At 39.8% G+C, this 23,722-nt stretch overlaps 3 protein-coding genes across 4 annotated transcripts in view; 2 read left to right on the plus strand and 1 right to left on the minus strand.

Moving 5' to 3' along the window:
* SLC9B1 (solute carrier family 9 member B1) overlaps positions 1–3,376 on the plus strand; it is a 149,711-nt gene extending 146,335 nt beyond the window's left edge. The window contains exon 18 of the transcript XR_004182743.1: positions 3,302–3,376. The gene's annotated coding sequence lies outside the window, so the exon portion shown is untranslated. The remainder of the gene's footprint in view (positions 1–3,301) is intronic.
* Positions 20–20,889, minus strand: CISD2 (CDGSH iron sulfur domain 2). The gene is made up of 3 exons (XM_009207268.2): positions 20,660–20,889; positions 3,161–3,375; positions 20–1,247 (listed from the first exon to the last, which is right to left on the minus strand). Exons 1-3 carry the CDS (start codon positions 20,760–20,762, stop codon positions 1,158–1,160), a joined length of 408 nt encoding a protein of 135 aa, XP_009205532.1. The 5' UTR covers positions 20,763–20,889; the 3' UTR covers positions 20–1,157.
* A 66-nt stretch (positions 20,890–20,955) lies between these two features.
* Positions 20,956–23,722, plus strand: part of UBE2D3 (ubiquitin conjugating enzyme E2 D3) — a 71,413-nt gene continuing 68,646 nt past the window's right edge. Inside the window, exon 1 of one of the 2 annotated variants that reach the window (XM_017958908.3) lies at positions 20,956–21,133. The gene's annotated coding sequence lies outside the window, so the exon portion shown is untranslated. The remainder of the gene's footprint in view (positions 21,134–23,722) is intronic. The other variant, XM_017958907.3, reaches the window with a different exon arrangement.

Genomic DNA, 23,722 nt, shown 5'->3' on the forward strand with positions numbered 1-23,722 from the left:
GGATTAAAAAGTACAAACATTTTAAAGATTCTCCAGTACATTTATTGTGCAAACTTTTTTGTACAGTTGACCCTTACACGTGGGTTTGAACTGGGTGGGTACACTTATGTGCATACTTTCTTCAGTCAAAAGCAGGTGAGGTCACACAGATCAGCATTCATGCATGGGATGTGAAACTCCTGTGTATGGAGGGTCAATTGGAGGGCCAACTTTTCTACATATGGGTTCTGCAAGACTTTCTGTGGGAGTTGCGTATGGGCAGATTTTGGTATACGTGCGGCCCTGGAACCAGTCCCCAGCGTATACAAGGGATGACTGTATTTTAATGGTTTATAGTGTTAAAAAGAGAAAAATGTCCATGTAAGCACACAACACTGAACTATCATTTTAATATGAATTAATATGTCTTATGTTTATTACTAATTGATCTTCAAATTGCAGCAGCCCATGACTTTGGTTGTGAGTGTTCTTGCCATTCCACCCCAGCTGTCACTGAGTCAAATAGTTTAAAATATATACACACACACAGACACAAGCCTTTTGTAAAGTAAACAAATCTTTTATGCTGTAAATAACTGTTCCTCAATGGAACTTTTTATATCCAGTTTACTTCTTTTCTAAAGTTAGGATATTCATATTAAATACACAACAATCTCTATAAAGTAGAGTCTATCTCTGTGAAAACACAAGTAATTCTTGATGGCAATATTTTTCTTAATTCATCTAAACAAATGAAGTTTGGGAGGCCAAAAGAAGAAAAACACACTTCAGATTATCAAAACCAAAAGAGATATAAAAAAAAATATTTAACAATGTAGGTGGGAATTTTAAATACAAGATCCTGTTGAAAATATTGATATTCAAAGAAACAAACAGCTTTGGATCCATAGCCACAATTTAGGTTTTCCTAAATTAAAATCAGAAGTGATTTTATTGTTGGAAGATACATTAATTCTTTGAAGTCAGAATAAGAGGCTTGACAATTTAATTTCTAATTAAGTGACTGAATATACAAAGGATCAAATACAAACAGTAGTGCAGTGCAGCAAGAAAATAAATTGGAAGAGATAATTGTTCAACCAGCAGTAATAATTAAGACCACCATTTTAAAATTTTCTATACACAAAGAATGAGAAAATATTGTTATAATATTATTATTATACTTCTTTCTTCTTCAGTATTAGTGGACCCACATTATCTCCTGTCAATTCATTGTGTTTATTATGTGAACCATCGCAGGCAGGAAACTAAAAAGAAAAGAATTACAAGTGTTATTTTTAAAATATGATTCATTAGGTAGAAACATTTGTGAAATGCTCTCAGAAAGAAAGCATATCACTTGCTAAAAAAATCAGATCATTTTCCTGAGTAATAGTTACATTCTATATCCAACTGAACCATATTCAAAATCTAACAATTTAAACAGTTACTTCATTATTTGGTTTAGATTTTAAATAAAAACCTGTGAATGATTCCATATGATTGACTAAAACAGACAATAGGTTTAAAAGGGAATCAAATAAGTTCTTGGTCATTTGTGGAGTTTAAATTTCGAGCTCACCTACTGCTTAATTTTAAAAAAATGGAATTTAATTCAAAATAAATTATAATTTTTTCTTGCTATAAAACTCATGCATACCACACAATTTTTGAAAACAAAAATATATTTTAGGCTGGGTGCAGTAGCTCACGCCTGTAATCCCAACACTTTGGGAGGCAGAGATGGACAAATCACTTGATGTCAGGAGTTCAAGACCAGTCTGGCCAACATGGCAAAAGCCCATCTCTAACTAAAAATACAAAAGTTAGCTGGGCATGGTGGTGTGTGCCTGTGTCTTGGATACCTAGGAGGCTGAGCTGGGAGAATTCCTTGAACCCAGGAGGTAGAGGTTGCAGTGAGCCGAGATCATGCCATTGCACTCCAGCCTGAGTGACAGAGCAAGACTCTGTCCCCCGCAAAAATAAATAAATAAAAATAAATTTTAAAAAATTTACTCATAACCCATCCAGATATAGGTAATAATAATTAACAGTTTGGTATATTTTTTCCTCTGCATTTACTGTGTGTATTGTTTTTTTCCTGTTTTTTGTGAGACAGAGTCTCGCCCTGTCGCCCAGGCTGCAGTGCAGTGGTGTGATCTCGGCTCACTGCAACCTCTGCCTCCCGGGTTCAAGCAATTCTCCTGCCTCAGCCTCCTGAGTAGCTGGGATTACAGGCACGTGCCACCATGCCTGGCTAATTTTTTTTGTATTTTTTAGTGGAGACGGGGTTTCACCATGCTAGTCAGACTGTTCTTGAAACCTTAACCTTGTGATCCACCTGCCTCGGCCTCCCAAAGTGCTGGGATTATAGGTGTGAGCCACTGCGCCTGGCCTGTGTGTATTCATTTTTTAAACAAAATTGGGATCATACTGTAATATGCTTTCTTACTTATGTTATATCAGGATCTCATGTCATTATACATACTTTAAAAACATGATCATTTCCCTTTTATCAGATATTTAGTTTATAGAAATTTTGCTATTACAAAGCTGTGATGAACAATACTGTACTTAAAACCTCAAATAATCTATGACCAAGTACAAGAAAACAGATTTTGTCAACTACTTACAGTACTTATCACTCCAAACTCCTTCCCACATTAAAAATCATCTATAATTGAGGCTACCATTTACTAACTCACATTATTAAAGCAGTTTACATACATCATCTCACTTCTCAAAAATATGTAATGTTGATGTATCAGGTTAAAACAAACTAACTCTGAAGATTAGAGATTAAAAATTAAGTAACTTGTCCAACCAAACTCATACTGTGACAAGTATCGTATTTGACCACTATTTACTATGACACCAAAGCTTTCTTCCACTAAACCTTATGTCATCTCTCAAACAATGTGTATTTTAAAATACATGTTACTCTAGATAAATGCCAAACATTGTGAAAGCATGAGATTTTTATTTTTCTTTGCTGTTCCAACTTTTCTAATGCAGGTAGTATCTATCATGACATGAAAACTTCAATTTAGGAATATGGTCTTTCAATATCAAATGTTACAGAAAATTCTTTCATCTTAAAGAACTTCAAAACTGGGAATTTAAGAGGCAAAACAATCCTAGCACTGCAAAATTTTCGTGTACATGTAAACAGACATCTTACCGTTTTAGAACGCCAACACCTGCAATAAGCTGCTTTAGCAAGACACAAATCCTCAATGTTTATTTCATTCACTACTTTCGGATTTTCCTTTTGTATTTTAAGATTAATCAAGCTATCCTTCTGTTGTTTTTTCTTCTGGAGGAATGGACGAACTGCAAGGTAGCCAAGAAGTGCGAGTACACCAAGGAAAGGCAATAACCGAAGCCATTCTGAAACTAAATATGTAGATTTGTCAGAATCTGCAGTGCTCTTGGAAAAGAATTCAAAATAGCATGTCTAGTTTCATCCTTGAGCTTATTCTTTATCTGTTACTTTTCACATTAATTCCTTTCTAATGGATCCATAAAACTGTGAATAACACAATAAAGCCAGTTCTACCAAAGACCACCTTATTTTATTTATAATTTGAGACCAGTGAAACCAGAAACCTAACTTTCAGAAATAGGTTCCGGCTGGGCGCTGTGGCTCAAGCCTGTAATCCCAGCACTTTGGGAGGCCGAGACGGGCGGATCACGAGGTCAGGAAATCGAGACCATCCTGGCTAACACGGTGAAACCCCGTCTCTACTAAAAAATACAAAAAACTAGCCGGGCGTGGTGGCGGGCGCCTGTAGTCCCAGCTACTCGGGAGGCTGAGGCAGGAGACTGGCGTGAACCTGGGAGGCGGAGCTTGCAGTGAGCTGAGATCTGGCCACTGCACTCCAGCCTGGGCAACAGAGTGAGACTCCGTCTCAAAAAAAAAAAAAAAAAAAAAAAAAAGACATAGGTTCCATTTCAAATATCCTATCTCATTGTCTACATCAAGTCTATTTGTGTTTGTCTATTTTTATTTTAGAAATTATGATTACTATAACTATAAACAAAATTCAATGTATGATATATTTTATAGGTTAAGAAAACATTTTAACTTTTATCTCCTTAATACTATATCTAAAATCATACTACAGAATATCTGCAAAATTTTTACCACTGATTCATATTATCAGAGAGAACATGTCCTCTGATGCTTTAAGGTACATTTTTGGTAAATGTTGCTAAAGAGCACTGAAATGTTGTGTAAAAGCTACAATTTTAAAGAATAAATTGAAGCTTTCTATGTTGAATGTTCTCATTTTAAGATACATCTCATTCCATAAACTTCACTTAAAGCCTTTTGGAGTACCCAGTCTGTCTTAAGGGGACAGGGAATATAAGTGATATAAATGCAGTAGTCCCTATGCCTATGCAATAGTTCCCCATACCAGGAAACCAAGATAAATGTTTCAACACACATTTATTAAATGTCTGCTAGCGCCCTGCCTCTGATGGGCTCCTTTCTGTTCTTATAGAATTATCAGTTAACTTCCTTCACTGAATGCCTATTTTGATACCTTGCTAGGCACTATGTAGAAATAGCTTAGTTGAGAAAAGAGAAAAATAGGAAATAATATGCTAACGCATGCTAATAAACATTAAAGATAAATGAACAGATTATGCTAAGAGTATAATGGCCCTAGCTCATTTAACACTATGTTAGCTTAAACAACTATATGTGGTAGGTATCATTATTATCCCCATTTTACATGTGAGAAAACTATAGCCTAAGCAGGTTTAGTCCAGGACAGCCTAAATCCAAAGCCTATTGTCAGTTATCATGAATGAAACCCAATAGATCTAAAATTAAAATCTGTTCCTCTCTTGGTAAAACTACTCTCAAGAGATAATAGTACTATTTAACTATTGAAAGAAAGACTTAATATGAACCCTTCCAAAATGGAATTATTTTTGATATAACATCATGCCAAAGAAATCTAAATGAAAAAACCTATTTATCTACCATTTGCATAGATAGCAGCTGTAAGAATGGCTGGCAAAGAAGACACAATAAATGGTAGCTTTTATTCAGAGATTATAGAGATTGGTGAGGAAGTACGAGCAACTTCTTTGGAAAAAATATTTTGCCAAATAACTTGACAATGCTATATGGCAAAAATCTTCGAGAATATAATCTTGTAGTTACCAGAATAAAACTCTGTAAAAGTATGAACTTCGTCTGCCATGTTGGCTGTTACATTCTCATAACCAAAGTGGAGACACCCAAATAGGTACTTTGAGTGAACTAAAGCTCTGGAGATGACACAGAACTGTTTTTTGGGGGAGAAGGGGGCCTATGTATAAGATCTGTGCTACTCAATATGGGCACCACTAGCCATACTGTTAGATTTGTACCCAATAGGCTTGTAGAAACTGTCTTGAAATAACAGTTTATTACTTATAGTTCCCAAGAGGAAGAGATACACTATGCAATGCAGGGCCACATAAGAAGGTACTAGGGTTGATTAGGAGGAAGAAAGAGGAAAGGGAAAAAGCATGGGCACAGGCCTTTATTGTGGTTTCCACGGAAAAGGCAAGGCAGGAAACTGTTTAGGACTGGGTAGCTTGAATAATTTCAGTGGGTTCTATAATGGTCCCTAGTTGTCTTCTACCTATCCCTGGGGTGATTTAGGACAGGAGAGATACTGACTTCATGTGTAAGGGATTAGATAAAGGAGGTGGTTGGGGGCATGGGTTTTGGATTGGTTGGTTTGCATATGAAAGGCATGCTCACAGGCAAGTTATTTAGTATCTCTAGGAATTAAATAGTCTCCACAGCCAACAAGGCCCCTAAAAAATATTAAAGCATAATAAAATACAGAAAATTGAAAACGTGGTTAATATACACATATGGGCTGGGTGTGGTGGCTCACGCCTATAATCCCAACACTTTGGGAGGCTCAGGAGGGTGGATCACAAGGTTAGGAGTTCGAGACCAGCCTGGCCAACATGGCAAAACTCCATCTCTAATAAAAATACAAAAAATTATCCGGGCGTGGTGGCAGGTGCCTGTAATTCCACCTACTTGGGAGGCCAAGGGAGGAGAATTGCTTGAACCCAGGAGGCAGAGGTTGCAGTGAGCCAAGATTGTGCCATCGCACTCTAGCCTGGGCAACAAGAGCAAGACTCCATCTCAAAAACAAAACAAAACCAAAAAAACCACGTGGCTATTCACATGTAAATAAACTAAAATTAAGTAAAATGTAAAACACTGTTTCTAAGACACACTGGTCACCTTTCAGAGGCTCAACAGCTAGCTACATGTGACTAGTGACTACCATATTGAACAGTACAGAGAACATTTCCATTACCACAAAGTTTTACTGGACAGTGCTGCTACAGATCATTGGCTCTATAAAGTGCCATTTCCGCAGAATGGCAAGACTACCTTTCCAGCTTCAACTCCCACAAATATGGTCTCTTCGTGTACCTGAAGCCAGTCAGGGCTATTGTCTAGTAAGCAGCCTTTCTGAGTTCTCTGCACATGGAGTTCCTTCTGTTTTATCTGACTAATTTGCATAGACCCTTCAAGACTAGAGTCAAATATTACTTCCTCCTGAGGTCTTCCTCAATTTCACAAAGCAGAATCAATCACTTCCTCCTGTGTTTCCAAGCTGCATTCCTCATGTTTCTGCTACCACACTACTGTAATTACTTGTTTCTAAAGTTGTCTCTTCTATAAATCTATGAGAAAAGAAATTCTGTTCTACTCTTCACGGCACAAAGTAGATGCCTCATATATGTTTAATGACTGACTTACAGATGGAATGAACAAGCACAAATGTCACTTACTTTCTCACTCACCATATTGTTCTGTTATTTGTATTTACACTTATCTTCTAGGCAATGAATGTCTTAGCTCGCATTTGGCCCCGGTATTCAGTATGTAACTTGAAACAGCAGTTTAAATGTTTGTTCAATGTGGAATAACATTAAGTATTATTGTATATATTACAATATTTTAGAAGTCATAAAAGCTTAAATTTATCAAAAAGCAAGCGAATGCAAATGTAAAGATGACAACCTTGTTTATTTATTTTTACTTTTTTTTTCCAAATTATTATTTCTTTATTATTTTTATGTATTGCAAAAGCCTTTATTCATTTTTGGTCAGAGAAAAGGACAATCTCAAGGTCAACTTTTCACTTAATTATACATTTGAACTTACAGGATTCACTGTCCTAGATACTGTACCTACTGACAACACAAAATGAACTCCCTCCTAGTCCCTAAAGTTGCATGTTGAAAGAATAAGCAGAGTCCCTTGCAATAGCCACACTGGTACTTATCCTAGGTATAAGGTGAAATAGAAAAACAGAAGCAAAAATGGCCAAGAGCATCGTAACTTGATAGCCCGCCAAGTACAAATATCACTGGAACAAATAAAGTTGTAGGCACTAAATTTTTTTAAAAAGTTCATAAGCATAAAAAAACTTAAACTGGTTGCACAAGATTAACTACTCTGCATGTGGACACGTGTGCCAATCCCAGTAGTTAACCTGGAGACAAACATCCTTAAATCCAATTAACTATACTGAATGCAAAATTCAAAGTTTGTGTTTACGCAGGTCCTCTAAAACCTAGATATGAAATTATTTCTTTTCAATGCACCAGGAAAATCTACTGTAATGACACGAGTCAGGCACACTTGGATCAACATTAACATACCTAAGACTTACCTTTTCCACTATTCCTTCCAACGTCTGAATATGCAAATGCTTACCTACTCGAATTTATTCACTAACTACATTAAAATGATATTTACTATCATGACTTTTTCTAAACTCACATGGCATTTGCAGTTAACTGTATTATTTATTTATTTTTGAGACAGGGTTTCACTTCCATTGCCCAGGCTGGAGTGCAGTGGTGCACTCTTGGCTCACTGCAACCTCCACCTCCCAGGCTTAAGCTATCCTCCTGCCTCTGACTCCCAAGTAACTGAAACTACAGGAGCACACCACAGCGTCTGGCTAATTTTTGTATTTTTAGTAGAGATGGGGTTTCACTATGTTGGCCAGGCTGGTCTCAAACTCCTGACCTCAAGTGACCCGCCTGCCTCAGCCTCCCAAAGTCTTGGGATTACAGGCATAAGCCACCACGCTTGATTTTTTTGTACTGACTTTTGTACTGATACATAATAACTGTACATATTTATGGGGTACATGTGATATTTTGATACATGCATACAATGTGTAATGATCAAATCAGTGTAATTGGGATATGTGTCACCTCATTTATCATTTATTTATATTGAGAACATTCCAAATTTTCTCTCCTAGCTATTCTGAAATATACACTAAAATTACTGGTAACAATAGTCACCCTATTATGCTGTTGAATACTAGAACTTTTCCTGGATAACTGTACTATAGTGCCCATTAACCAACCTCTCTTCATTTTCTGCTCCCTACCCTTCCTAGCCTCTGGTAACTACTATTTGACTATCTCCCTGAGATCAACTTTTTTAGCTCCCACATATGAATGAGTATGTAGAATATTTCTCTGTCAATTAAGGCTGATTTTATATGAAGAAAGATAAAATACAGAAAAATCAAGAAACTTTAAAAAAAATTTAAACTGTGCTAGTCTCATTGGATCTGTTTGATATATGTTCAGCTATTACAGATATTTTAGATACTTTGAAAGGAAAATATTACTAACTGTAAATAATGTGCAAAATAAAATTTTTTTTTTTTTTTTTTTGAGACAGAGTCTCACTCTGTTGCCCAGGTTGGAGTGCAGTGTCAGCTCACTGCAACCTCCGCCACCCGGGTTCAAGCGATTCTTGTGCCTCAGTGACCTCCCGAGTAGCTGAGATTATAGGTGCATGCCACCACACCCGGCCAATTTTTGTATTTTAGTAGAGATGGCGTTTCACCCTGTTGCTCAGGTTGGTCTCAAGCTCCTGACCTCAGATGATCAGCCCACCTTGGCCTCTCAAAGTGCTGGGATTACAGGTGTGAGCCACCATGCCTGACCAAATAAAATAATTCAAAATAATTTGTTTGTTTGTTTGTTTTCTTAACGAGGCAGTCTCACTCTGTTACCCATGGTGGAGTGCAGTGGCATGATCTTGGCTCACCGCAACCTCTGCCTCCTGGGTTCAAGCGATTCCTGTGCCTCAGCCACCCAAATAGCTGGGATTATAGACGTGCACCACCACACCAAGCAAATTTTTGTATAAAATGATGTATTTTATTCAGCATACATTTATTTTTGTTTTAGGATTATAAAAAATAACATTGATGTATTTATGTGGTAAATTTATCTCTTTTTCAGTATGTAAATACATAGGCTGTAAATGCTTTAAAAATAAGGTTATATTGTATTTTTTACTTAATGGTATGTCAGATTATTATATTATTTCCCCAATTTCTTAATATCAGTTGGAAACATAAATTTTAATGGCTGCATCTACCTATCATGTTCCCCGATCACAATATAAGAGATACAAGGGGGCCGGGTGTGGTGGCTCACGCCTGTAATCCCAGCACTTTGGGAGGCTGAGGTGGGCAGATCACTTGAAGTCAGGAGTTTGTGACGAGCCTGGCCAACATGGTGAAATCCCGTCTCTACTAAACATACAAAAAATTAGCTGGGCGCGGTGGCATGTGCCTATAATCCCAGCTACTCAGGAGGCTGAGGCAGGAGAATCACTTAAATCTCGGAAGCAGAGGTGGCAGTGAGGCCAGATCTCACCACTGCACTCCAGCCTGGGAGACAGAGAAGAGACTGTCTCCAAAAAAAAAAAAAAAAAAAGAAAAAGAGAGATACAAGGGCAGGGACTTTATTTGTCTGATCACCTGTGTCCCCAGTGCCTATATAATGTCTGGCTCAATTTATTTAACTTACTTTTGTTTGAAGTGTAATTTACAGTTCACTTTATTGAGTTGTGTGTGGTGTGTGTGTGTGTGTGTGTGTGTGTGTGTTTCTTTTTTGAGATGGAGTCTCACTCTGTTGTCCAGGCTGGAGTGCAGTGGCATGATCTTGGCTCACTGCAACCTCTGCCTCCCAGGTTCAAGCGATTCTCCTGACTCAGCCTCCCGAATCACTAGGATTACAGACGCCTGCCAAACGCCCTGCTAATTTTTGTATTTTTAGTAGAGATGGGGTTTCACATGTCGGCCAGACTCTCAAACTCCCATCTGCCTGCCTCAGCCTCCCAAAGTGCTGAGATTACAGGCATGAGCCACGGCACCTGGCCAAGCTCTGTGTTTGGTAAGCACTCAGTTTGATGAGTTTTGGAACTATATGGACCTATAAACACCACCTAAGACAAAATATATTTCCATTGCCCCAGAAAGTTTGCTCTTGTAGTACCTTTCCAGTCAGTCCCCCCTTTCTGATTTTTATTAAGTGCTTACTAAACATTTTCTGAAAGAAGAAATCAATTTCTCGTTAAACAGTTTTTTACTATATAATTATTACTATAAAATTAAATATTTACTATATAATTATTAAGTATCTACTAATATGGTTTGGCTCTGTGTCCCCTTCCAAATCTCATCTCAAATTGTAATCCCCATACTCCCCACATCAAGGGAGGAACCTGGTGGGTGGTGATTAGATAATCAAGGCAATCTCCGCCATGCTTTTTTCCTGAGAGTGAGTTCTCATGAGATCTGGTTTTAAAATGGGCTCCTCCTGCTTTGCTCTTCACTCTTCTCTCCTGCCTCCTTGTGAAGAAGGTGCCCCTTCCACCATAATTGTAACTTTCCTGAGGTCTCCCTAGTCATGCGTAACTGTGAGTCAATTAAACTTCTTTCTTTTATAAATTACCCAGTTTGGGGTAGTATTTTTATGTTTTTATTTATTTTATAGCAGTGTGAAAATACAGTAAATTGCTACAACAGAAAGTTGGGTACTGCTATCAAGACACCCTGAAAATGTGGAAGCAATTTTGGAACTGGGTAACTGGCAGAGGTTGGAACACTTTGGAGTGCTCAGAAGACAGTAACATGTGGGAAGTTTGGAACTTCCTAGAGATTTGTTGAATGGTTTTGACCAAAATGCTGCTAGTGATATGCACAATAGCATCAAGGACGTCGTCTCAGATGGAGATGAGGAACTTATTGGGAAATGGAACAAAGGTCACTCTTGCTATGCTTTAGCAAACAGACTGGTGGCATTTTGTGCCTGCCCAAGAGAGTTATGAAACCTTTAACTTGAGAGAGAGATGATCTGAAATAGGAACTTAGGTTTAAAGGGAAGCAGAGCATAAAAGTTTGGAAAATTTGCAGCTTGACAATGCAATAGAAAAGAAAAACCCAGCTGGGTGCTGGTGGCTCACGCCTGTAATCCCAGCATTTTGGAAGGCTGAGAGGGTGAATCATGAGGTCAAAAGATCGAGACCATCCTGGCCAACATGGTAAAACCCCATCTCTACTAAAAATACAAAATGTGCCTGTAGTCCCACCTACTCGGGAGGCTGAGGCAGGAGAATCACCTGAACCCAGGAGGCGGAGGCTGCAGCGAGCTGAGATCGTGTCACTGCATTGCAGCCTAGGTGACAGTGGGAGACTCTGTCCCTCCCCTGCCAAAAAAAAAAAAAAGAAAAACCCATTTTGTGGGAAGAAATTCAAGCTGGCTACAGAAATCTGCGTAAGTTACAAGGAGCCAAATATTAATTACCAAGACAATGGGGAAAATGTCTCCAGGGAATGTCAGAGGTCTTCACATCAGGCCCTTCCTTAACAGGCCCAGAGGCCTAGAAGGAAAAAATGGTTTTGTGGGTCTGGCCCAGGGCTTTGCTGCTTTGTGCAGTAGTGGGACTTGATGCCCTGTGTCCCAGCCATGGCTAAAAGAGGCCAACATACAGCTTGGGCCATTGCTTCAGAGGGTGCAAGCCCCAAGCCTTGGTGACTTCCATGTGGTGTTGGGCCTGCGGGTGCATAGAAGTCTAGAATCGAGGTTTGGGAACTTCACCCTAGATTTCAAAGGATGTATGAAAACACCTGGATGTCCAGGCAGAAGTCTACTGCAGGGATGGAGCCTTCATGGAGAACCTCTGCTAGGGCAGTGCAAAGGGGAAATGTGGGGTTGGAGCCCTCACACATAGTCCCCACTGGGTCACTGCCTAGTGGACCTGTGAGAAGGCAGCTACCTGCTCCAGACCCCAGAATGGTAGATCTAACAACAGCTTGCCCCATGCATCCAGAAAAGCTGCAGGCATTCAATGCCAGCCCATGAAGGAGCTGCCCAAGGCCATGGGAGCCTACCCTGGCATCAGTGTGCTCCAGATGTGACACGGGGTCAAGGGAGAACATTTTGGAACTTTATGATTTAATGACTACCCCACTGGATTTCAGACTTGCATGGGTCCTGTGGCCTCTTTCTTTTGGCCAATTTCGCCCATTTGGAATACGTGTTTTTACCCAATGCCTGTACTGCCATTGTATCTTAAAAGGAATTAACTTGTGTTTTATTTTACTGGCTCATAGGTGGAAGGGACTTGCCTTGTTTCAGATGAGGCTTTGTATTGTGAACTTTTGAGTTAATGATGAAATGAATTAAGACTCTGGAGGACTGTCAGGAAGGCATGATTGGTTTTGAAATGCAAAATGGATGTGAAATTTGGGAGGGGCCAGGGATGGAATAATATGGCTTGGCTCTGTGTCCCCACCAAAATCTCACCTCTTATAATCCCCATAATTTCCACATGTTGAGGGAGGAAACTGGTGAGAGGTGATTGGATCATGGGGGTGGTTTCTCCATGCTGTTCGCATGCGATCTGGTTTTATAAGGAGCTCTTGTCCTTTCACTCCTCACTCTTCTCCATCCAGCTGCCTTGTGAAGAAGGTGTCTGCATTCCCTTCCACCATGACTGTAAGTTTCCTAAGGCCTACCTACCCATGCAGAACTGTGAGTCAACTAAAACTCTTTCCTTTATAAATTACCCACTCTTGGTTATTATCTTTTTTTTTTTTTTTTCAGATGGAGTCTCACTCTGTCACCAGGCTGGAGTGCAGTGGCGTGATCTTAGCTCACTGCAATCTCTGCCTCATGGGTTCAAGTGATTCTCCTGCCTCAGCCTCCTGAGTAGCTGGGATCACAGGTGTGCACCACCACACCCAGCTAATTTTTTTGTATTTTTAGTACAGACGGGGTTTCACCATGTTGACCAGGATGGTCTTGATCTCCTGACCTCGTGATCTGCCTACCTCGGCCTCTCAAAGTGCTGGGATTACAGGTGTGAGCCACAGCACCTGGCCTCTTGAGTAGTATCTTTATAGCAGTGTGAAAACAGACTAATACACCTACTATGTAGAGATACTGTGCTAACTGCAAATACAGTAGCTGTCTTATTTATCTCTATGTAACCAGTGCTTAGTAATTTGCACAGAATAGGACTTCAGTAAACAACTAATTCAGTTTATCTGTGGTGTAAATTCAGATTTTCATATACTTGGAACCAGGTTTCCTTTGTCTGTAAAGCAGGAATAACAAATGTAAGTTCATTTGTTCAACAGTATTTACTTAGTACCCACCACACTCCACAAACTGCACTATGTGGGGATACCAGCTAATAGTTAGATAAGGTCCCTTCTCTCATAGGGTATATATTTCAGAGGAGAGAGACAATAAACAAGTGAATAAACAAGATGATCACAGACTGTAGTAACTGTTATAAAGGAAATAAAGGATGACATAAGAGAAAAACTAACCTGAGGCAAAGCAGTAGGTTGGCTGCAATTTTAGGTAAGGGGTCAGGGAAGATTTCTGAAAAAAGAACCTTTAAGCAGAGACCAAAAGAATGAGAAGCCAGGAGCTCAAGCACTTGGGAACAGAATTTTCAAGGCACAGAGAAAAGTAAAGAGTCTCCTAACTTCATAGGATTGTTGGGAGAAATGAATGAAGTAGGAACCCACTCAGTAAAAACTACAGAACACAAATCAAACTATTTATGCATTCTGCCTTAAAACTATATAATTAGGTAAATATTTGTCTCCTCCCCAACTAAACAAAAAATTCCTAACTCCCTACCCTTTAACAGAGACTTACATAAACCAAGACTTCAGTAAGTTTTAGCCTACCTGAGTTTGTACTCCAATAAACTGGCATTTGAGATAATTCCTACAAGGTCTGGACTTATTTGCCTTTGTTCATGGCTTATGAATAATAACAGTATAAGTTAAAATACAGGAAGACTACTTAAAATATTTAAGAAAAAAACTTTCAGCACTTTCTAAAATTGTAATACCTCACTCTCATGTGTCAAGTAATGGGACACATACTGAAGATACAAAAATTATAAAACACAGTCCCTATCAGAAAGGAGCTTGCCATTTAGAATGGAATACAGACCTATAAAAAAGATTATAGTACTGTGTAGTATGAGCAATCATACAGAAGCAACGCAGAGGTACAAGTTATTCACTCTTTACTGGGATGAGCAAAAACTGTACAGGTTTTGATACTTAAATAGGTTTCTGAAAGATGAAGAGTACAGAAGTTCATGGGAATATGGGAGGAGGAGCTTCATTCCATGCAGAGGAAGCTGCATAGGCAAAGGTACAGAGATATGACATACATTAAGTGTCTGGGAAACTAAGCACCACAGTACTGCCAGAATTTAATGAAAGGGAACTGTAGAACTAAACAGGTGCCATATGATGACAAGCTCTGATATTCAACAGGTAAGTAGGAATCTACCCTGTGCATTAACAGGAAACCACTGAAATATATGAATATTAACCTAACTAGGAAATTGTTCACCTATGAAGTCACTCTGATATCAGATGGAAGATGGATTAGAGAGCCACAGGAATAGCGGAGAGGGCTAGTGGAAGAAGACAAGGCAAGACAACCTGTTGGAAATCCATGGAAATAGTCTGGAAGAAAATAGTTTGAGATAAAACTAAGGCAGTGGCATTAAAGCAGAGAAGAGAGAATAAATGTGAACAGTAGTCTCTACTAGGATTCCCTAAACTGCAGAGAACAATGTGTTTGTGCTTGCATTTTCGTTTTCTTTTTTAGCTTAAAACAACAGAAACGTATTCACTCACAGTTCTAGTGGCGACAAGTCAAAAATCAAGGTGTCAGCATAGCTGGTTCCTTCTGGAGGATCTGAGAGAGAAGCTGTGGTGTCCCTTAGCTTGTAGGCCTATCACCCCAATCGCTGCCTCCATCTTCACATGGTGTTCTCCCTTTGCGTGTGCCCAAATTTCCTTTTTAAAATATTTTAATATAATTTCGACTTTTATTTTAGGTTGAGGGGGTAAACGTGCAGGTTTGTCACGAGTATATTGTGTGATGCTGAGGTTGGGGGTATGACTGATCCTCTCACCTAGGTAGTGAGCATAGTACCCAATAGTTTCAACCCTGGCCTCCTGCTTCCCTCCCCTTTAGCAGTTCCCAGTGTCTACTATTGCCATCTTCATGTCCATGAATACTCAATGTTTAGCTCCCAGTTGTAAGAGTACGTGTTATTTGGTTTTCTATTTCTCTGTTAATCTCCTTAGGATAATGGTCTCCAGCTGCATCCATATTGCTGCAAAGGATAAGATTTTGTTCTTTTTTTCCGTTTTGCCAATTTTTTTTTTCTTTTTTTGAAGACAGAGTTTCACTCTGTTACCCAGGCTGGAGAGCAGTGGCACAATCTCAGCTCACTGCGACCTCGCCTCCTGGGTTCAAATGATTCTCCTGCCTTGGCCTCCTGAGAAGCTGAGAATACAAGTGTGCACTATCACACCCAGCTAATTTTTGTATTTTTAGTAGAGATGGGGTTTCACCATGTTGGCCAGGCTAGTCTCGAACTCCCAACCTCAAGTGATCTGCCCGCCTCAGTTTCCCAAAGTGGTGGGATTAAAGGCATGAGCCACTGTACCTGGCCTGTTTTGCCAGTTTTTAAATATGAGTTGTTCATCTTCTTATCAAGCTCAATACTGAGCAAGGACCTAATATTCATAATGACTTTTGGGTCCCATATAAAAAAAAAATTTTATTATTATACTTTAAGTTCTAGGGTACATGTGCACAATGTGCAGGTTTCTTACATATGTATACATCTGCCATGTTGGTGTGCTGCACCCATTAACTTGTCATTTACATTAGTTATATCTCCTAATGCTATCCAGTTTTTTCTAAGAGATGGTTTCGCTCTGCCACCTAGGCTAGAATGCAGTGCCACGACTCAAGCAATTATCTTGCCTCAGCCGTCCACGTATCCCACTATTAAGATAAATAACAGGACCAAAAAGGAAGAATGAAAGAACCAGCACCAACAGAGAAACAAAATCTAGGCCACACGCAGTGGCTCACACCTGTAATTCCAGCACTTTGGGAGGCTGAGGTGGGTGGATAGCTTGAGCTCAAGAGTTCAAGACCAGCCTGGGCAACATGGCAAAACCCCGCCTCTAAAAACAGATACAAAAAAATGAGGCAGATGTGGTGGCATGCACTTGTAGTACCAGCTACTCAAGAGGCTGAGGTGGGAGGATCGCTTGAGCTTGCAAAGTCGAGGCTGCAATGAGTGGGTCAAGATCATGCCGCCTTCACTCCAGCCTAGGCAACAGAGTGAAACCCTTTTTCAAAAAAGAAAGCCAAAATCTAGTCAGAAAAGAAAATTTCAAAGCAACTTGAATAGCTAATTTGGTTAGGCTTTGTGTCCCCACTGAAATCTCATTTTGAATTATAATCCCCACGTGTCAAGGGAAAGACCAGGTGGAGGTAATTGGATTATGGGTGTGGTTTCCCCCATGCTGTTCTTGTGATACTAAGTGAGTTCTCATGAGATCTGATGGTTTTATAAGGGGCTCTTCCTCCTTTGCTCGGCACTACTTCTTCCTGCCATGATGTGAAGAAAATGCCTTGTTTTCCCTTCACCTTCCTCCATGATTGTATGTTTACTGAGGTCTCCCCAACCATGCTGAACTGTGAGTGGATTAAATGTCTTTCATTTATAAATTATCCATTCTTGCACAGTTCTTTATAGCAGTATGAAAACGGACTAATATGGTAGCTAGCAATTTTAACATAAATTTTCTGAAAGTTTAGACACGGTTAAAACGAAGTATCTCCTTCGGGAAACAGAATTAGGTTTAACCTTTTATTATATATAATGATACAGGCTAGCTATAACACCTATTCAAGACATATAAATACTATTATTAAAACATTTTTTTAATGTACCCATAGACAAACTCGGATCTCAATGAGGAATTACATTCCATAAAACTAGAACAGAAATTTTCCATTTCAAATTTTCAAACATCTACATATAATATAGCCATATCATCTTATGATACCATAAAAATAACAATGGCAGCTTGGTTGCTGGTTATTTTATAACGTATTTTCTCATTTATCATTTGTAGCTAAACACAGAAATTATTTCTATTTATTAACTATTGAAAAGATAAAATACATTTAATGCATGGCTTTACTATTACCACTTAAAACCTAAGGTAGGGCTGGGCGCAGTGGCTCACACCTGTAATCTCAGCACTTTGGGCGGGCGAGGCAGGCGGATCACCTGAGGTCAGGAGTTTCAAGACGAGACTGGCCAACATGGTAAAACTCCATCTCTACTAAAAATACAAAAAATTAGCCAGGCATGGTGGCACACGCCTGTAGTCCCAGCTACTCAGGAGGCTGAGGCATAAGAATTGCTTGAACCCAGGAGGCAGAGGTTGCAGTGAGCTGACACTGCACTCCAGCCTGGCAACAGAGACTCCCTCTCAAAAAACAAAACAAAACAAAACAAAAACCTAAATTAAACATAAATTAGATACTCACAATAATTTATCTTGAACGCCTCACTCTTGAAAATGTGACAAACAAAGACAGATAAGTTGTTTCTGATAGGTAAGAATTGCCTGTACTTAACTAGTATATGGTCATTAAAGATCTCCATGTGTTTTCTAAGAATGCAGAGTCATCATAAAAGAGTCAATTGCTTTAAAAAAAAAAAAAGCTAATTTCAATAGGGAAGGAAATGTAGGCAATAATAATGTGAACTCTATTGTTTTTTGCTCCAATTTTCATAAAAGAAAATGGAAATATTTTTTGGTCTCCTAGACACTTTAAACAATTGCTAAAAAGTTGTCTTCCAGGTTTTTATTTTAACAAAAGTCTACCTTATGGATTCTACATGTAACTCATTTAAGAAAGCCAAATGTCATTAACTACTACAATCTATTCAGAATGGGAGACCAAGAGTCGAAAGTAGCCACTGAAATTTTTCTTCTATAATACTCCAAAATAAACCCTGCAATTGTTTTGTCCAATCCAAAAAGGGCTATCTCTTTTTTCATAAACCAGTTATTACAGGTATGTTCATGTTTCCTAAACAAACCAGCAATAAAATGAGAACTATTACCTATAGCCACATTGTAATGGGACTTAAGTTAAATGTATGTTATTAAAATACTTCTCAGAATGGTCATTATTTCTGAGAATCAGTCTTCATATTAAATATTTAACAACTTTAAAGAGGAAGTTACTATATATTCTTGATTTAAGAGGGAAAAAGTTTTGGTTGAGTTTTCTTAATGTCTTTAATAGGAATTAAATATTTGTTGACACTAGGGATCCTCCAGAAAAGAAAGCACACTTCTAAAATCTAGCCATTAAATCTAGTTTCATACTTTCTAATTTTCTTCAATTATACTTGATTTACAGAAAATTGAAACTAATATAAATGCAGCCACCATCTGGAAAAAATATACGTAATTCATTGGACGTTTTCCTTTCTTGACCGTTAAAAACTCAACAGTTAACTTATGCAAATTAGTAAGAAGGTAAGTTGACAAAAGGGTACAAATGTCACAAAAACCAGGTCAATACCGTTTTGGCCTGGTATTGCTATTTAAGTGAAGACATCCAAAAGGGAGAAATATGACAACTGGTATTTGCTTACTTGCCAATGAACTATTACATAGTGAATTTTAAAAAATAGAAACATTTCTAATTTCCAGTTGTAAGGGAATGAATAGTTAGGCCCATTGTGATGTTAAAATTAAAATCAGCATTTAGTTGTCAGGGAAAAAATGAGGATTACATTAAAATATGTAAGTTACTTAAGTAAAAGAAGTGGGGAAAGTCAAAATTGTATGGAATTGCTGCAATTCTATCAGAGTAAACTGGTAGGATCAAAAGATTTTGATGTTTATGAACACTTGATGTGAAACGTTTTTCATTTTACTTTTGCATTGCTTCTGATGTTTAGATGTTCCTTTTTAATGTTTATTATTGTTGCCATGCTTTCTATTCAATTGCATATTTTCTACTAAAACTCTTAATATTTAAAAAATATTAAAATCTCACAATCCACTCAACAGAGCGGCTGTCTGAGCATAATTCTATTGATCTCTAGATTTGGAAGAGAATTTGTCATCTAGTTTATCCCTTCTAAATCTATCGACCACCCACCACCAGAGTCTTTTTGTTTGTTTTCTTCATCTTTGAGAGGGGCTATTACCAAAGCACCACATTTGTTTGGGGAAAGCATTCTTTAATTAAAAAAAAAAAAAATCTTCCTTAGACTGAAATTCACCTCCCAATAACCTTCACTAATTTGGTTAATTTGGTATCAGTTCTATATTTTAGTCTACACAAATCTTATTTTTCTTCTACCAGACAGCGGTGCGATTGCTGTATTTTAGGTCAGGTACTATGGATCTTTAGAACGTTCGCGGCGAAGCAAACCTATTTACCTCAGAATTATCTTAATTAATGTTTGCACTCCCTGATAACCTAGGACACAGGAGTTCAATACTTGTTGATGTCTTCACCATCGGTCTGAGTTCCGTTTAGAAATATCCCCCTTATAACCAAACTCGGTCTGAGTTCCGTTTAGAAATATCCCTCTTAACAATGAAATGCTTGTAACTCAACACCATCTCCCGAGTGCTGACTGCATTCTGGAGATTTTCATCCTTTAGATGTGAAATCCTCATGAGTTCTGTGGGTTAAGTGAGGGCCCTTAAGTATAGAACGTTACATATATTCACTAAAATTCATTTTCTAAGATTTCACCCCCATACCGGCCTTCGAATACTTTCTTGGGTAAGGTACCTTTCTTCCAACTTAAGTTCCCTCAGCAGGCCCCGGGACCTAGAAACGGAGGTGACCTCAAATACCCCCATGATAGGTCAATTCTAACCTGAGGGAATGGAGGTTATCTCCTAATTTCGTAACTAAATAAAACGGTCATATACGTGTTACGTGTAAGTCTATATTTCTCTCCCACACACTCCCACCCAACCCACACGCTGAGGCTACAACCCAGCCGATAGCTGGGGCTGCCTGTTACATGAGGCCTTAGATAACGACGACTTATCTCGCTTTAAAATAAACAAGTACGCTACAGAGAGCGATGAGCAGGGCAGGAGATGAAAGAGACTGGCCTGCTCCCAACTCAGCACCTTCTAGCACCTTCTCTGCAAAAACCTGGTATCTTGCCACGGAATGACACCGGAGACAACTCCGAGGACAAAAGACTCTGGCACTTCAAGAACCTGGAGGCAGCCTCACAGGCGTTCCCCAGACAGCTGCGCCTGCGCGCGCCCACCTTCCTCTGCGCGCGGGGATCACGTGCCAAGCGCCGAACTCCGTTCCGCCCCTTGGCCCTAGGATTTTTACGCCTCCTTCCCCCGCTTGGCGAGCGTGCAAGGATGCGGACTGGCTGATCGGGGAGGATTACCTGTGAGCCTAGCGAACCCGGTAATGCTTTCAGGAACTGGGAGCCGCTTCAGATATGCGGGGAGTTGCACCTTCACGATGCGGGCCACGCTCTCCAGCACCATCCTGGCCAGCGGCGTCCACTCCTCTCCTGAGCCCCCTCCGTTCTGGCCAAGCTGCAGCGCCTGCGCCGAGAGCGGAAGCGGCCGGCGGGCACTCGCGGCCTCGGCCTGGGCGGCGGGCGGGGCGGCGGGCCCTGGGAGGAGAGGTGACCTGCCGGGCGCCGATTGGCGGAGGGCGAGTGACGTACGCTCGCGGCGGACTGCCGAGCCGCGGGAACCGGCGGGTAGCTAGGCCCTCCTCGGAATCTTGTATGAAGGTGGCCACCCAGTTGGGCCTTTAACGTCTGTAGATGCTGGAGACCCGCAGAAAGGATACTGTGTACGATGAGTTAAGCATGTGAGAGTGCTTTCTAACCGGAAAGTGCCTTTCAAAAGTGAGTCTCTTGCTGTCTCCACTTCGTCCCCTCTCGCCCCGCCCCTTCCCCTACAGTTTGGGTTCTGTGGCCCTAGGGTTGCATACTCGTCCATGAGTATCCTCGCCCTACCCAGACCCCTGTGCCTGTTTACTCTTTCACCCCAAAAGCCAGGCTTAAAAAAATAAAAATTAAAATATTTTAACTAAACCAGGAACTGCTTACATCTCTGCCCTTTGGCAACTTAACTGCAGTCCTGGCTCCAAAACCTTTTCTGGTTTTTGCCACTCAGAGAAGATTCGTAGTAAGCCGATCGGGCGTGGTGACTCACGCCTGTAATCCCAGCACTTTGGGAGGCCGAGGCGGGTGGATCACGAGGTCAGGAGTTCGAGGCCAGCCAGGCCAAGATGGTGACACCCCGTCTCTACTAAAAATAGAAAAATTAGCCGGGCGCGGTGGCGGGTGCCTGTCACAGCTACTCGGGAGGCTGAGGCAGGAGAATCGCTTGAACCAGGGAGGCGGAGGTTGCAGTGAGCCGAGAATGTGCCACTGCACTCTAGCCTGAGCGACAGAGCAAGACTCCGTCTCAAAAAAGAAAAACAAAACAAAGAGTCTAAAGTCTCATGTACTGTTTTCTTTATGTTGCAAGGCTTCTGCTAAAGTCTAGAGCAGGGGGTCCAATGTTATGGCTTCCCTAGGCCACACTGGAAGAAGAAGAATTGTCTTGGGCCACACATAAAATACACTAACACTAATAGTAGCTAATGAGCTTTTAAAAAAGAATCTCATAATGTTTTAAGAAAGTTTACAAATTTGCATTGAGTGGCATTCAAAGCCATCCTGTTGGGCAAGCTTGATCTAAAGTATTCCTGAAGGTTTTAATTTTTTTGTTGTTGTTACAAGGTCGCGCTCTATCGCCCACACTGTAGTGCAGTGGTGAGATCATAGCTCATTGCAGCCTCTAACTCCTGCTTAAAGGATCCTTCTGCCTCAGCCTTCCAAGTAGCTGGGTCTGCAGGTGTGTGCTACCACACCCAACTAATTTTTAAAAATTTTGTGTGTATGTAGATGGAGTCCCATTATATCCACCCAGGCTGGATAGTTGTTTTTATTAATATCTCTAAAAGATTTGAAGGGTAGGAGGAGAAAATTTCAGTCCCTTGAAATAACTTTCTTGCTATGACTTTGTTTCATATTTTGGCTGAAGTCAAAATGTCTGAAGTCGTGCACTTGCTGATTGGATAATGTTTGTGATATCTTAATAACGTGCCTCATTATTTACAGTTCTACACTTAACTAACAACATGTAATAACGAACTGCTCATGGTCCAGTGTTTCATTGTGTATGACAGTGTAACAGCCAGTTATAATAAATACTTTTTATTTTTCCCCTTGGTATTTTTATTTTACAGTGAGAAAAGGAAGAAATTTTTTTTTTTTTTTTTTTTTTTTTTTTTTTTTTTTTTTTTTTTTTTGAGACGGAGTCTCGCTCTGTCGCCCAGGCTGGAGTGCAGTGGCCAGATCTCAGCTCACTGCAAGCTCCGCCTCCCGGGTTCCCGCTATTCTCCTGCCTCAGCCTCCCGAGTAGCTGGGACCACAGGCGCCGCCACCTCGCCCGGCTAATTTTTTGTGTTTTTAGTAGAGACGGGGTTTCGCCGTGTTAGCCAGGATGGTCTCGATCTCCTGACCTTGTGATCCGCCCGTCTCGGCCTCCCAAAGTGCTGGGATTACAGGCTTGAGCCACCGCGCCCGGCCAGGAAGAAATTTTTTAAAGCAATCTTTTAGTCTCTGGACTGTATAAATTTAGTGTTTGTGATTGTCCTTCACTAAAAAAGAATAACTGTCAGTAATAGAGTTGACCGAAATCTAGATTAAATAATTTTCTATCATTATAACATGTTCAAAATTGTTAAAGTAAAATTTACAATGGAAATGCTACAAAGATGTTTAGATACATGTTCATGTTTTTGAGCTAGGGCAGTACAGAAGATGATATATACAAAGTGATGTTTAAAAGGTCGATGGATTTCCTTTAGAGAGCTTTAAGTTTGGGGGTAAACCCTGGAGCTTTTTTATCCTGAAGATGATGGAACTTGAATATCCTTGTCCTCTGGACTATTCTGTTAGCTGTTATCTTTAATCTCTGTGGATCTAATGTAGAAGCACCTTTGGGTACAACTGGATACCCTAGTTGAGGTAGGGGTAGGTTGGAAGTGGGGTGCATTAGGGGAAGAAAATCTTGGAAAAGGCCATTACCTATTCGTTTCTTCTCTTAGAGGATCTGTCATCTTGACAAGGGCAAGACGTGCTGTGTTGAGTTCATTTTTCCCCTTGGTATTTTAAACTGAGAAAAGGAATTTTTTAAAGCAACTTTACATTCTCTGGACTGTATAATTTTAATGTTTGTGATTGTTGTGCGTTAAGAATAAGACTTCCAAGCAGTTTTTCTTTAAAGAATTAAAAAATACATACCTCAATGGTATAACATAGTAAAATGCTCAAGTGCCAAATGTACAGTTCCAGGTAACCAACATCCACATCAATACATAGAATGTTCAACAGAGGCGTTTTTAAAAAGTGCCCCTTCTAACCACATCGACCACCATTACT

This window comes from Papio anubis, chromosome 3, assembly GCF_008728515.1.
Source record: "Papio anubis isolate 15944 chromosome 3, Panubis1.0, whole genome shotgun sequence".
Taxonomy (NCBI): Eukaryota; Metazoa; Chordata; class Mammalia; order Primates; family Cercopithecidae; genus Papio; species Papio anubis.